The sequence below is a fragment of the Cyphomyrmex costatus genome, unplaced genomic scaffold (genome assembly GCF_001594065.2).
Source record: "Cyphomyrmex costatus isolate MS0001 unplaced genomic scaffold, Ccosl1.0 scaffold60, whole genome shotgun sequence".
Taxonomy (NCBI): Eukaryota; Metazoa; Arthropoda; class Insecta; order Hymenoptera; family Formicidae; genus Cyphomyrmex; species Cyphomyrmex costatus.
In genome coordinates this window covers 591,989-607,777 of record NW_017280156.1, presented here as the reverse complement: position 1 = coordinate 607,777, position 15,789 = coordinate 591,989, and the positions used below count along the sequence as shown (strand labels likewise).

Sequence of the window (15,789 nt, the reverse complement as noted above, 5' to 3'; positions counted from 1 at the left end):
ACAGTTTTCGATAGAACTCGTCGAGTACTATAAGAAACGCTACTCAGAACTACTCGGTACTCTTAAAAAAATTTTCAAAGGTTTCCACTATTTTTTTTAAACTTTATTATATTTCAAAAATATTTTTTATGTATCAAGAACTCTATAAAAATTATTAAAAAATGATTATTAAGCGCATATGTCATTAAAAATCATAGAGAACTCTTCGTATCGTCAAAAAGAAGCAGGGATTATCATCAGAACTATTGTACTTAAAAATTAATAATTCTTCAAAAATTTTTAATTTTTTTTTTATTATTCGAACATTTTTTTTACATATCAGGAACTCTAGGCAATCGCAAATTGAAGCTATTAAACCGCTCAGAACTATTCCACCTCGAAATTCGATAAAAAGTTAGCACCCCATTTTTAAAAAATGTAAAAAAAATGTTTATTGAGCGGAACTCTTGTTATTAACTATAGGGAACTCTTCGTCTCGTCAAAAGGAAGTGGGAACTCTAATCAGAACTCCTGAGTACTATAGTTGGGGTGCTAACTTAACATACCCATTAGACGAGACGTATACTGAGAAAAAATCCGAAATACCTCGTTGACATTACTAAAAATCACTTTTTTACAACTATAGATTCTGCGTTTACGGAACGAGTCCTCGGTGCCCCAGTTGAGAATTTTAAGGGCTACGTGGAGGCTGATCTCACGCAACGGGCGAGATTGGTGCCCAGTCATAGCCTTTATCTTCTTCATGGCCTAGCTGACCTCACAGCGCCTTACACGCACGGCGTTGCCTTCGCCAAGGCTTTGTCCGAAGCGGGAGTCATCTTTAGATATCAGGCAAGAGAGTGAAAACAAACAACGCAGGTGCGTTGAAGACTACTCGAATTAATTGTCGTTTCCTCCTTTTGAAACAGAGTTACGCGAACGAAGATCACGCTCTGAGAGGCGTGCTCGAACACGCTTATCGTTCCATGGAGGACTTCCTCGCCGAGTGCCTCGCTCTGGATGCCTCCTAGTGCCTCAATCCGAAGAATCCTTTGTTGTCTCTAGTGCGTCTATTTCCAATACATCCAGAACGGACGTTAATACGAAGACTCGTCCTCGAGGTCACGGCAATTACACTCGTAAACGGGATGATCTTCTCATTTAGAGCCTGAATCGCGATATAAATCAGGCCGCTGGGAATGCGAAAAAAGCGAGAACAATCGTTTATCCGAATAAAGGAAGAAAAGAAAAGAAACGCCGTTTGACGTGCGTATATGTACGAGTTTATGCGATAAAATGGAGACTGATAGAGAGAATTACGAAACGGAAGTAAAATGGTACCTGTATGAGCAATATCGTTATGACGTATATATCATTTGCCTAAAGATTCCTCTTTACTACGGGAAAATCACTCACTTTACTTTTTGGATGTGTATCTCTAGCGATATTTGTATTGTCAAACTATGAAAAAATCCAGAAAAGATATCTGATAGGAACGAAGAGCGACGGATCGTCGTCTGTTTAACGGAATTTTGTACATTAATGAACGACATCGCTCGCGTTTCCCGCGCAAATTCAATATGATAGTTTCATAGTTTGTCAGGCAATATGAATTCTTATTAAACAGCGCGAGTGGCTTGTTCAACGACGCGCGCGTCGCAAAGTATAATACTTAAGAGTCAAACGCGCGTACGTGCCGTGAAATCGGGCGAGTTTTGAAAAGCGAACAATGAGAATGAGGTGGGTGTTCAAAAACGTAGACCGAATTATTACGTGCGGAGCTTGTCGTATCGACGGCTTGCAAATCCGCGTTGTTCGCGTAGCGCCATCGGGACGACGACGTTGTGAAATCGGCGCCGAATGTTTGCGAGCTCGTCATTAACTTGCTGTGTTCCAAGTCCCAAGGGCGCTCATACAGGAAAGGTCTGAGATTTCGTAGTAAATGACTAAAAGCGAGATTAATACGACTGTATAACACTTCAACGTACAGAGCTTATTGGGAGTCTGCAAACTTGCACTTTTCTTTGTGCCCCACTTTTCAAACGGAATTTATCAAATCACAGTGCTCGAATAACTTCAATATATGTCTCGACATGGGGGACCGGCTCTGAGGACTGCGAGAATCCCAGAGGAGGTCTCTAAGGTCTCTCGAGGTTATGTATGTTCGGAAGAAAGAGTTTGCAAGCTTCCGTCTTACACGTTCTCCTTTTTTTCTAGCTACGTCACTGGTGCCTCCCCGATTTTAAACGGAGAAAAAGTATCTACGCCTATGCGGTGACGTTCGTCCACAGCCATCGACATATATATATATATATATATATATTACCGTTATATATAGAATCCGGACGGTTATTGTGAATTTTGTGTTGTACAGCTTGGCGCCTAGTTCTATGTATCGTAATGTTACACGCGTAAAAAGTTGTTTCACACAGATCCTTAGTATCCCCATCTCGACCCGCCCCTCCCCCCTTCTCCCCTACCCGTTTGAATTTTGAATATTTGTACATATATATACACCCAGAAGAAATGTGAAGCTTCTTCGACGAGGTCCCGCGCAGATGCTTGCGCAGGAATCGTGAGTGATTCATAAATAGAGAAAAGCGATATCTTGTTTTTTAAATGACTGATTTTCGACGAGATTTACGAAAATACGCTTGTCGGAGTATACGTGTGAACTAGGATCTCGTCGAAGATGCAGGTATCAGACTCATTGTATACCTCTTCGAGAAATACATCGATCGATCCCGAATGGATGAACGACTAAACAGACGATATACTTACAATCGTCAGGATTAGCTGTCGGTCATCGATCAGGCACGATCGACTTACGATGTTGCGGCTCCCGAGTACTTGCTTGCTTTTGTCGTACTTTCAGGTGGAACAGTGAAAGACAAGATATGGCGAGACATCGTACGCTTATTGTCACATATGACTGACTTCGCTGCTCCACTATTGTATAAAAGCGAACGCTCGGAAACCTTATAAACACGACGTCGTCGAAGAATAAAAGGGCTCGTAAAATGTCTCGAAAATATCTGCGGCAACGTCGATGTTTTTACGATACGTTCCACATAGATTTAGTAATCTATGAGATTTAAAAAATCGAAGCATGAGAACTTCGGAAATTATTGCCTTACAATTTGACGTCACGATTCATTTGCGTTTTTAAAAGTTGTAAACTTAGAAATTTTCTATACATACACATATATGTCTTTCGATAGAGTAAGTCTTTTAATTTATCACTGATTTTATCATTACTAGTTTTATCTAGAATATTAGAATTTATATAGAATTTTGCTACAAATTAAGACGAAATATCTCGGTTATCTCAATTGTATTACAAAAATACGCTTTCTAACTGAAAAAGAAAAAACGTAAAGTAATTTCGTTATAAAAATTTTAAATCGCAGATAGTGTTCGAGATTATATGTCAATATAATTTCTAGTTCGAAAATACGGATAGTTTACGAGTCCAAATGTTAATTAGAGAAGAAGCGCGCTCAGAGGAAGTGGCGCACGTCGCCATATGTATGCTGCATGTACCAGCAGCCCTTAAATGCCGACAATCAAGGCTAGTGCAACTAATCAAACGATAATAAATAGAAACGGAGAGAAGAGAAAATTACATAAAATAATTTTAATGAATACTCGTGAATGACCGCTATGGTTCGAGCGTATTGTAAACCGCCGCGACGAAGTCTAAGTATTGCCAAACTATCGCGATCGAGAAGACTTCGCGAAAGCGATTTTTGCGAGGAGATATAAAAATATTATAGACGCGAAGGGTCGTTAGGTCGAGATGATGTGCCCGCTGTCGACTGTAGAAAGTACAAAGTTGTAACGCGTTATGGAGGCTTTGAAAAATTCTCCGTTGAATGGATTTATTCTTAGAGAGGTTTTTCAATCTCCTTTCGCTATCTTTTAATGTTAACCATTAAAAATCAGACGGCTGTAATGAATCTTCCAATAAAATTAATGTGCAACGTTATGTACATACAATGCGCAACAAGCGTTAAGTTTAACCGGACTCCTCCATTTCGCGATAAATGAATGGTCGTTTGTAGTGAAACAAAATGTTCGTTGTCAACAATATCGCTTCCATTTATTCCTGAATAAATATAACGTGAGCGATCGAAAAGCGAATTGTTCGATCCCAAGTGGAAGAAAGAGTGATTGTTCGATCGATTGGATTCGGAAATGCGAGCCATAAATAAAATGACGGGGAGGGGGAGAAAGAGTAATAATGGTAGAATGAATGAGAGCGAGAGAATGTGTGCGTGTGTAAATCACAATCAATTATTAAATATAATAACGGCAGAAAGTGAGGCAAATTGTTAAACGTAAGCATATAGGGCATCGGAAAAAAATATCACGAAGGCAGACACGCAATATGTACAAGCATGCGAATTATGAAATTAATCGCAACAAAGAAACCTTGGTAGCAACGCATAAGGGTATCTATAGCTTTTGGTAACGTATTATCGCCGCTAAAGAGGAAAAAAAACATAAAAGGCAATGAAAAATACACTCGTATGGGCATAACACGCAAACACAAACATATACATGCAATATATTAAAAGAAACAGATAATTTTCTCACGCGGAAGTCAATATAAGGATTGGGCCGTGCGAACGCATGAATAAATTAATGCGGATTAAATATGTACATTCGTCGCATAGGTCAATCGACCGATCAGAACGATCGTCAAACAGAACGCGTTAATTAAATTTGGCAGTCCAGATTTTTTTTTAATATATATTATATTTACACTCTGATTTCTCAAAAAACTGAAAATGCAACATTTTATCCATACGAATCTGTGATGATTATTAAGAGAAATATAAATTTTTCAAATAATTTCTCTTTTTGTCTCTTTCTATCCATACTTGAAGTCGAATAGAAAATTTCAATTCTTTAATCGTTTGACGATCATTGACAATTAGCGATTAGAGAACATTGACTTCTTGAAGATGAGTGACGCTTTTTTTCACGATTTGTGGCTACAAACGCATCTGTGTCCAGTCGGAAGCGTGTCCGGCAGTCTTGAAAGATTGTTTTTTATATCCATTTCATCGAAATGCTTGATACGCGTTCCATATACGAGAGCCACTGATGTCGTTCGAGCTGCTCGATCGATACTCGCCTTCAATTAGTATCGCGGAACGGATACGGAAAGTTATTTCTACTCGATTTTTGGCGATATTCGCACGGACCTGTACCCGAAACATCCACGAAATCGGCCAATCAATGGTACCGACGGTAAAAAAAGTAAGCGAGATAAATCTTCAGAAACTGGAATGCAAGTTGATTAATTCAAAATTTTTTATTCTTTTATTATATTAATATAGTATCAGAAGAGGACATAACTTTTTATATTATTTCAAAAAAGCTTACTGATGCAAATAAAATTTGCACACGTTCAATAAATATCAGAAAATTATTTCAAAATTTATAATATGTTAACAAAGTCTATTAGTGACTTTATTTTATTTCGGTCATCATAATTTTTTTATTAAGGATTATTCAAAAAAGTTTCAAAACTTTTTCAGTTTGACGAGAATTGACTGATTAATAAAAAACTGAGATCCACAACTCGATTAAATTTTCGAAAGCAATTGCAGTTAACTTCGTTCATGAGTTCATAACATGCCGCCGATTTCGCAGATGTCATCCAAGTTACCTTCCACGTAACATCCACGAAATAATCATGTTATTAAGATTCTGCGTTTTTTAATATCAGCGAAGCTCGGCCCGGACACCGGGTGGATAAAGTGTTTTCAATAAACTGTTACATTATCTGAAGTATTCTTAATTCTTCCTCAATGTTGCATCTTTCACGGACGACTTATTTTAATAGCACATAATAATTAAAGCATCGAGGCGCTGCAGCAGACTTGAGAAATTATGATTTCTCGTCGAACGAGAAAAAGAAAAGGCACAATTTACTCAAACAGTTTTAAGCAAAAAAATATTAACGCATACGGAACCATTAATTATCCGAAAACCCGGTAAATATAATTTTATTGAAATATCTTCTCTACTGTGGACGTTATTTAAAGTATACTTATATAATTTTATATTCAAGACTGTACGAACATCCATATGAAACTCGTTCGAAAAGAAATCTCCGTGAGATAGAAATGATAGATTTGATTAAATCTCTTATCCCATCGAGACGATCATCCGATAGCAGTGTTATATATTTAGGTTCATTTCGTAAAAATCCGCAGCTTATTACGTTAGAAGATAGCAACGATAGCTTTCTCGAAAAAATTGTTGAACGAAACATGGATCGATGTCAAAATGAGAAGTCATTTAAAGTAACACATATATTTTATTCATTATAAACTAATTTTTTGTCTCCTTTGAAAAACGTAATAACGATAATTTCATAGAATTAATTCCAACCAAATATTTTCATAAATTTTTCGAAAGTCTCTCTCATCAAATAGATTCCACTTTAAATATAATCCTGACCATCTATTTTATAAGATAAATACGTCTCGGTAAAGAAGTTCTTTGAAAAGGAGGACACTGCCTCCATTTCTGCCTTGCCCTTCCGCAATATGCTCAGCTGCTTCGATATAGCTTCGTTTACGTAACTCCGGGCTTCGATGGATTTCAATTTTATGAGATCGGCTTCGCTGAGCGGGATTGTTTTTGCTCCTATAGGGATCAATTCCGAGGGGTGGATTCCGAGCCAACGTGCGTTAGGACAAGCCAAGCTCTTGTTTTCTTTACAAAGGGTCGATGAACCGAAGCTGCGGAAACCAGTGTAATAGAAATATATTGAAACGGAATATTTCTTAAATAAAAATTAAACTAGCACGTAATATTATCTAAATTATGTAATACACTCAATTTTTGTATCAAGAAAGATTATGATAAAGAGCTATAAAATTAGAGAAAACTCATATTTTCTTTTCTAACAAAAATAACGGCAGTTTCGCTGAAATTACCGATAAATTAACATAATGTCTACGCCGAAAGGATCCGCGTCTACAACTATATAAACCGGCAATTCCATTTTCTCGGATAGCATCTTGACAAACATCCTCGTAGCTACATCCGGATAACCTTTTCCCGTCACTAGAATGCATTTTAGGAAGCGAGAACAGTTTTCCTCGAGCAACTTTTGGAAGACCGCGTCCTTCTCAATAACCAGGACGAACTCAGCTTTCACACGAACGGAAATTATGTTTGAAATAATTTGCGGAATCTGCGCGCCGCCTGGTATCGTACAATCAATAACTTGATTATCGACTAATGTGATGGTCATATTTCCTGCTACCAATCCTTTAGCCGTTGCCAGTAGTCCTGGAAAGACTTTCACTCATTGATTTTTGTTTTGTATTCTTTATTTTCTTCATATTTATTATTGCATTGCATCAGTATATAGTTTTAATTACAATATTTGCAATTAATTGATCTCTTCCTATAATTAAAAAGTGTTTGGCTAACTCACGCAAATCCCATGGCGCGCATTTTAACAAATTAGCGATATCATTCAACGCACGATCGACATATCGTTGATTAGGTACCAAATATTTGGTTGTCTGGTTCTTTAAATCGTAATAGAATGCTCTTCTGGTCTTGGTCGTGTTCGTTAACAACAAATGATGAACCTCCGCCATTATCATCGTTATTAGAACAAACTTGTTTCTACTACTTTTCACTGCGAAATCGATGGTTGTCTTTTCCGAATTCTGAATATCTCTATTATCTGTATTCTTTTCTTCGACAGAATCAGTTAAAGTATCATTGAAAAACATCGTTTCCTCTCGGACTTGTGAATGTGGATCGACTGAACATTCTGGATAAACATTTTCTTCGCGTGTACTTGATTTCGAAATAACATTTGAGCCACTAAAATAGGATATACACGGTGTCTGTCCATTTGATATCTGTTCTATTATCTTTAGCGTAACAGCTTCGATGCGTGCAATTAAATCCTTCCTATAAAAACATCATACGCGAAAAAATATAAATTACGATATAATCAACGATATAATATTTATAACTTTACGAAATTATAAATTTTCATTTAAATCTATTTATTTTCGAATAATAAAAAATATACAAGCACAGTTAATAAATGTTTTACCTCAACTCTTTATTGTCGACTACCGATATTTCGATAAGTTTCTCACGAACACCTAGATATTGATTAGCGTCCGACGCATTTGTTTGCCCATAAAATTTTTTATTTGCGTTTTGCATTTTATCTAAATAAATAAATGAGATATATAAATAATAATATATAATTAAATTAAGTTTTATATTTTTTATAATACATTACTTATATTGTATATTGAGATTATATCCACAGAAAAGTACAAGAAAAATGAGAATATGAGAAAATAAAATCAAATATAATTATTTATAAAATTACGATTTAATATAATAATTATTTATAATTATCATTCATTAAATAGTTGTAATATCTTTCAAAATTATTAACCCTAGTTTTAGTTCTTCTTTAACCCAACAGATGTCTTTAGCTTGTGCAAAGTAGACTGTATGCAGAAACCATTTTTATCGACAGAACTATATAAGAAAAAAAAAATATATAATTTATTTTTTCGTTTTTTAAACCCCATGACTCTATAAATTTTTTTATTAAACAATTATTATTTCTATTTACTATCGAATTTAAAATTTCAAAAGAGTTTTTCATAAAGAGTCTTTCTTTTGTAGTAAACAAAATAATACATAACATAATAAAATTTTTCTAAAAATTTTTTTTTATAAATAGTAATAGATGACTGATTTTTTATCAACTATTGATATTATCAACTTAAATAATACTAGATATATAATTAATCAAAAACAGATACGTATTTTTGTGAATCATGACGATAATGTAGATATATATTCATTTATATTATTGCACTATTACATATATGTATATATTATGGTATAAAAGCGTTTCACAAAGAAATCACTTGGTAATTTTATTAGTTTCATTGATAAAGAATAAATAAATTACTAAGCAATTATTAACTTTTACACCACCCATTTTGTGTTAATTAAGCATTTGTGTAAAAACGCCTATATATAACGTCTGGAGCGGCATAAAATAATTGTGACACAAAAAAGAATGTCATTAGATTTAGAGACGAAAATCGAATCGAGCAGAGAGAAGATCCGGATACGCTTTTCAGTCGTTAAATGTTACGAGACGAGTTAAAAGGCGCGTTGGTAGATAAAATCTACTACCTATCCGAGGCCGACATTCTCACAGCAATAAACATATTAAGACCCGACGTATGAGGTAAAGTATTGGCCAGGAAGACTCGCTCGAAACCGTGACGGAGTAGACATTAATTTTTCTCCCGATCACCGACATTCATATCGAAGTGGCGAATCTCGAGAGAGGCCCCGGACACCCCGCTGCGCATTTGTGAGCACCGACCATTGAACGACGCGCTACTGTACGCGCTAAAGACACTTCAGGGACTTATTGTGAGCGCGAAACACACACCCCTTACTGCAAAACGTTCGATTGTAACGAAATTCAGCGCGCATTCACCACTATTCTAATAGGAAGTCGTCCGGAAGGCGAACGTGACCAAAATTAGCCATTTCCGAGTTACAAAATCCATAGGCTCTCTCTCTCTTTCAGAAAATTGATTATATTTCTGAAACAAATATATTTATAAAAATTTAAGAAATGTTCAAGTAATACATATATATACATATATAGTATATACACAATGTGTAGTAAAATATATTTCAAAATTACGGTCGATTCATGCGAAACACTACTGTGACGAAAATGGAAATAACGAGCATCGAGGGTTCTATCCTACACACATTTCCCTAATCCATGACATGCGCTGGGTTTCAAATACCTTCGCAAATGGAGGACAATGAATACTAACGAGCAACTGTGACAGCTAATGTGTGCCAAAATATTATATTTCGGAGACAAGAATAAGAAAAAATAAGATCCGTGACGTAAGTTAATTGGCTGAGATTGGGAACATTTATGATAATCTTATAAAATTTTAGAATAGAGGATATCTGTGAATTCGCACTAACAAGCGTCGTTCATGTACGGAACAAAAGTAAAATACCATCTTAAAGTTCTGGCCTCTTAGATGCTCATAACGGGATTGTTCATGAAAAAATAATACAGGGCGGCGGCAAGCACACTCACACTCGGTTTCGCATTAAAGATACTCCAAGGCTGCGCTGCTACAAAGGGGGATAGTGTTACATTGTGCAACGAGCACAGTGGAGAAACAGCCCTAAGAATGCTCTCGCCAGCCCTCAAATAGCCCGTATATAAACCAACACGCGTCGCCAGCACGTCCTTAAAATGTCAGTTGGATGCGCGATGAAGGAGGAAGAATCGCATAGATATTCACGAAATCTCACGCGAATGCACTCGATGTACCTCGTCAGGGTGATAATCCCTTCTGGCGTGAATGTTCACGCGCAAACACGAAGGAAACTGGACGCCTGCCTGCAAGAATGATGGATACAAAAATATTTTATCATGCTATGATGGGAGGATTAAAAGCACCCGTACGTGAAGTACCTGTCGAATTCTGTGACTTCCGGTTTATCGATTTACAAGAATAGAAATGAAGTCGTGGAGAATAGTCGACTACGAAATTCTATGAATGTCAATACCACGATAATCTTTTTTTTTTGGTTCCAAACATTCCCCTCGATTTGAATTCGTATCGAAACTAAATACCCGCGGTCGATCGAACGTGGAAAATACCTGTCGCATATCAACTAGCTTGCTACTGGAGGTCAGGGATTTTTGTAACCCGATATGCCGGCATTCTACGATCAACTAAGACCTAAATGCCACAAAAATATATACTTATAATGCCGCAAATCGTCGATGTTCGAAGCTTGATTCTATTCAAGAAATCGTAACAGTCGAGGTTTTTCCAATTGGCGACACTGAGAGATCGGATCTCTTGTCGTTCCTTTATTCGCGTCTTGGTACATTCAAGGCGATTTTCAAAGATAGCATCAAATTTGTCCAAACAGGGGAACGCGGCTGTGAAGCAGCACGAGGGTTGCCCAACGTACCGACTTAGAAAAAGTCAGTAGGGTGACTATTAGTCAAAATTACTACACCTTTCAACATTGACGCATTTACATTAATTTATAAATATGAGTATGTAAAGCAAACGAAGCAATAAACTATTTCAATTCATTGACATTTCATCAAACATGCCCTAAATTTGAAGCAACAGCTTAACTTTCAAAATGGAGGAAATTTCCTAGTTTCGCTGATATAGGCGTGAACGATTGATCGTTTGAAGTGCACTTATCGAGACTACTTGAATGTGCCGCGGTTTTCGAGGGATCGAGCAACGTTATTGTAGCGACCGCCGTGTTCACACACTATAAGGAGGGTTTGACGTGCGGCACTTGACTTAAACGTGAGCTTGGGAAAGTCTAAAACATTAAAACGACTGTCGTCACGCGTGATGATATTTAAACGATCTATCAAGTATTTGATTGAAATAACCGGATGTGAGATAAAAAAAGTATTTTTTTAAATAGATCCAATTAGTTTCAAACCTAATTTAATTGTATAAAGATATCAAGATGTAAGATGTGTCTCCACAAATGATGTGTCTCGAAATTATGCTTGTTCAGATGCAGGATACTGCAAATCAATTAAAATATTTCGAAAAGGTGTGCAAATTTTAAAGCGACGGTATAAAGAAAATGATTTCGTGCGAAGGTATTACATACCAATTTGATACGTCTTCAGCGCATAATTACCTAACGAGTACTTTGGCTTCCCTTAAATTCAGCATTTCTTTAATAACAGGCTAGCGATCAGGACTAAATAAGATCTTTGCCTCTACTCGACGCGACGCATTATTACACGTCAAATATTTTCACGGTTATACCGAGAAGAAAAGGAATCGAACGTGGCGTTTCAAGGATACTGACTCGACGGATGGAGAAAATGATGAACAGGAAGAAGGTGGGAAAAAGCAAGACAAATATAGGAAAGACAGATGAAAATCAGATAGAGGAAAGTACACATAGAGATGAATCAAAGAATGAAAGAATATGAAGATGAAGAATCTGTGAATGAAAAGAAAGAACGAGTTGGAGATGTAATCCCGACTCGGAAGAATGTATCACAAAGAGTTCGATGACTTATCGACGATGCACCTGAGGGCAAATGAGACGAAAGAAACTGTTGCAATCTTCTCAAAAGTGCTAAGTGTAGGTCAGTTATACCAGGGAAGAACTGGTCTCGATCATAACGAGTCAGTCGCCAAAGCAAAAAAATGCAAATATCACATTACTTTGAAGGTTGCTCATCTCGTATTATCAGCTGCGCGTCACTTAATTTCGTTATAATATAAAAAATTCGACAATTAAAACTGTTTAGCGACTACACTGTTAAATTCATAATGTCAAATAATACCTAATTTGAATTATTCTTTATCATTTCTGTAGGTCACAGCTCCTACTACTCAATATATTAATGTAATTAAACAATGGTGTTTAACAAATACACTCGGAAAAGTATTAAATTTAACTGAAATTTAGTTCAATATTTACTAATTGTATAAATTGAAAATTAATCACAGAAATGGATTAATTTTGATTTTTAATTTTCTATAATCTATCCCTCCATGATATTCGGTTATTCCAACTTGCTTAACATAGTTTCTGTGATTTTTATGGTGACTCATTCTCCCGGTGCGACGGTGAATTGCATACAATTATGCACGAAGGAGAAACGATTACACAGCGATACAACGTGTACAGATATAGATTGAAATAGGCGTGAAAGTGCGCGATCGTGTATCGTGCATGAGCTAATAAACGTTCGGCGTGTGCCACATGATGAGGCGGCTTGCAGCTGCCGGCTTTTTTCCGCGACAGAATTTTTCGCGATTACCAAGTGAGCAGATGCGTTCTCGAAGAATGAATGATGCCCGATTCGCTCGCACATATCTCCTTAGCTTTGCGTGTCTCGCGAAATTGTACTTGTACTTCTTTTTATTATCCGTCGTAGCCTGCAACGCGCTTTGCGCTCTTTGCGTTGCTTAACCTTTCAACCTGTAACTCTTGGTGGTATTTCCTCGTCTCGTTATGATATCCGCGAGCACGCAAGATTATTCATCTTGAAAATTACCAAGCGCTACGCAATGCACTCAATGCCGAAAGTGTCCGTCTTTCCTTCTTTCAGTATGCGGCGTATAATTTGTAACTATATTAAGATTGCAACAAAAACATAGTAAAATAAACTGCACCATTGGTAGAGATCATATCTCAAACAAAACGTCCGAGAATTCCTGATAATTAAGAGCAACGCGGATGCCATTGGGTCGCGATTACTTGATCTTTAAGGGCGGTCTTTATCGTGGCTTAAAAGGGGATTAACGGTGAGGGATAAAGAGCCATCCGTGCGCGCTCGACCCCAAGGATCATTGGCACTTCGATAAGAAACGTTCACCGATAAGCCGGCAGCCTTCCGAATTCTCGATCGTCCTTAACGGCATCGCGATAATGAGACGACGATCCTTTGTCATACTTTGCAAATCCAAGTATGTAATTAAGCGTTCATATAAGTGTGTGATTAAGTTTTTCATATAAAAAAAGACATACCGCATACATAAATTAATGAATTTCATTTAAACGTATAGAGTGTAGTATGTTATTTTTAAATAAAAAACTAAATCACATATTATACACTTATTATACACTTGGATTTGTATGTATAATGGTATGTGATTTGACTTCTTAATTTGAATTGAAAATTATCAATCTTATTTAATATGAAGAATATAATGATGCATGTATTTAACAATAAGTCTATACATATAACTTTCATATTTATAAATTACTAGTACAAACTTCAATGAAAATAAACGGCAGAACACACTAAAAATCCAAGTGTGTAAAAAAGTAACTTCGATCATGTATGATTTTCTGTGTAAAAATAACACACACACTCAATCCATATACAAATTATAAATTTATACATTTAACCGTGAAGTATAGCGCCAATTTTACACGGAAAACTAACACACGTATATTGAAGACTCTTCATACACTTAGATTTGCAGTGCAGGAAAGCGAGGGTGAACTGGATGAGCTGCCGAATCACGGAGGCGCGATCGCCGAGGTTTGTTGGCTTTTCGAGAATGCGCCCTTGTCGAAATCGCATTGTTCGTAAACATATGTTCTCTTCCGTGGGCGTACGCGAAGGAGTAAACGAGAGGAGATAAACGAGAAGGATGAAGGAAAACGGACGGTGGACGAGCAGCGGCGGTCTGGCAACCAGTCTGGCATCACCTGGACGAGGAGCACGCGCCTTTTGCTCCGACAGGAAGGTTCGGGGGGAGGAGGTTGAATGTCTCTCCCTATGAATATATCGATGCAACGTACGTATTGTGGTCGCGAGGCCGCCCCGTCGAACGGCGCGTCGCCATAATGCGATCGTATAACATCGCGACTTCACGTAACGACATTAAGCTTTCGCCACAATGGATGCGTGACCTGCCGCACTCACAGCCGTGAAAAGCGGCTCGTCTGGAACCCTTCGGTTCGCAATGAAAATCCTTTTAAACGCGCAAGCCCACGCTGTTGGGAATAGCTTTACAAAAGAATGTTTTTCGCAGTCCCGAAGCTGCATTGCGCGCGATTGATGCGTCACATTGTCGTGACATTTTTAGAATACGCAATCAAAAAAAGTATTTTTATTCTCGACAAATTACTGATATATCTACCTCATTCTCAAATAAGGAGAATATTAAAAAATCATTTTGTCTTCTAACAACAAAAATATTATATTTTCAATATTCTAATATTACTTAATTTAGTGTTTAAATAATTTGATGTAAATTTATATATTATAAGCAATTCTGTGCAACCTGCGTGCTGAATTTTTATTTTCAATCTTAAAATGAAATTCTAAAGGAACTAGAGTATTATAATATCATTAAATTGACAAGCAATTTAATAAAGTTAAGATACTTATCAGTATCAGATTGTTAAGATCTTTCTAAGATATCTCTGTGAGAATCGATATTATTAAATTTCAACTAATTAAAAAATTGGATATGTAATATTGATAATACGATACACACTGAATTATCAGATCCTAACCTAAAGATCCAGCTTGATCGTTTAAAACCTTTATTTCCTGTTTGAACATACATTTCTTTATCGAACAAAATATTTCTTTCTTTCTAATAAATTTTCTTTTCATTTAAAAAAAACCGTTTTGTTCATCGAACCAAATATTTTTTCCTTTTTAATAATTAAATAATTTATCGACGTAAAAGGAAACTGTAAAATTTCTCTCAATGCAGCATCTTATAAATTCATGAGGAATACCAATCTTGCGTATCACTAAAGAAATCGTCGATAAACAATCAATCGAAGGTCGGTCGGCGGACCTTGCTGGCTTTCGCATCTCCGTCATACTCGTGTGCGTGCATATTCGTGTCATCGAAGCGCGTGAACGATCACATTTTGGTCTCACCTTTTATTTCTTCTTATATGCTTCCCTCCCTGTAATCTCCCAGTGCACGCGTGTTCTTTAATAACAACTGCGAATCGAATTCGCAGCACTGAAAAGCAATTACCATCGCTCGTGAGACCAAGGTGGAGAAATTGATTTAAAGTGCACGATAATCTGCGTGTTTAAGACAACTGCAAATGAAAATCGACATAGGTCCTTTTATCGTACCCGTATCGTGTGTATATTGGTGCTTTCCATTTAGTGACACAAGTCTACACAAACATCATTCTATCTTTCATAACACTCAGACAGTAACAAAGATGGAACACTTGTGTCGA

The 15,789-nt window shown here is 36.7% G+C and overlaps 3 protein-coding genes across 3 annotated transcripts in view; 2 read left to right on the top strand and 1 right to left on the bottom strand.

Moving 5' to 3' along the window:
* Nucleotides 1–3,176, top strand: part of LOC108779581 (dipeptidyl aminopeptidase-like protein 6) — a 44,658-nt gene extending 41,482 nt beyond the window's left edge. The window contains exons 12-13 of the mRNA XM_018547018.1: nucleotides 626–831; nucleotides 909–3,176. Coding sequence (XP_018402520.1) covers nucleotides 626–831; nucleotides 909–1,010 — 308 coding nt within the window. The 3' untranslated portion in view covers nucleotides 1,011–3,176. The remainder of the gene's footprint in view (nucleotides 1–625; nucleotides 832–908) is intronic.
* A 2,283-nt stretch (nucleotides 3,177–5,459) lies between these two features.
* On the top strand, nucleotides 5,460–6,866 carry LOC108779561 (uncharacterized). The gene is made up of 3 exons (XM_018546990.1): nucleotides 5,460–5,987; nucleotides 6,065–6,299; nucleotides 6,652–6,866. Exons 1-3 carry the CDS (start codon nucleotides 5,884–5,886, stop codon nucleotides 6,691–6,693), a joined length of 381 nt encoding a protein of 126 aa, XP_018402492.1. The 5' UTR covers nucleotides 5,460–5,883; the 3' UTR covers nucleotides 6,694–6,866.
* Nucleotides 6,440–11,774, bottom strand: mei-W68 (meiotic W68). Its single transcript, XM_018546989.1, has 5 exons — nucleotides 11,741–11,774; nucleotides 8,084–8,171; nucleotides 7,445–7,935; nucleotides 6,939–7,296; nucleotides 6,440–6,740 (listed from the first exon to the last, which is right to left on the bottom strand). The coding sequence occupies exons 1-5, from the start codon at nucleotides 11,772–11,774 to the stop codon at nucleotides 6,440–6,442; spliced, it is 1,272 nt and encodes a 423-aa protein (XP_018402491.1).
* Nucleotides 11,775–15,789: the final 4,015 nt, after the last annotated feature.

What these genes read in the sequence shown, in the direction of transcription:
- LOC108779561 (XM_018546990.1), top strand. Translation starts at nt 5,884, where the DNA reads ATGATTTCTCGTCGAACGAGAAAAAGAAAAGGCACAATTTACTCAAAC. An exon ending in ATTAATTATCCGAAAACCCG is followed by an intron (nt 5,988 to 6,064) that starts GTAAATATAATT and finishes TTTATATTCAAG; the next exon opens with ACTGTACGAACATCCATATG. An exon ending in AAAATGAGAAGTCATTTAAA is followed by an intron (nt 6,300 to 6,651) that starts GTAACACATATA and finishes TTGCTCCTATAG; the next exon opens with GGATCAATTCCGAGGGGTGG.
- mei-W68 (XM_018546989.1), bottom strand. Translation starts at nt 11,774, where the DNA reads ATGCTGAATTTAAGGGAAGCCAAAGTACTCGTTA. An exon ending in GGAAGCCAAAGTACTCGTTA is followed by an intron (nt 8,172 to 11,740) that starts GGTAATTATGCG and finishes AAAAATTTTATG; the next exon opens with GGCAAACAAATGCGTCGGAC. An exon ending in GTCGACAATAAAGAGTTGAG is followed by an intron (nt 7,936 to 8,083) that starts GTAAAACATTTA and finishes ATGTTTTTATAG; the next exon opens with GAAGGATTTAATTGCACGCA.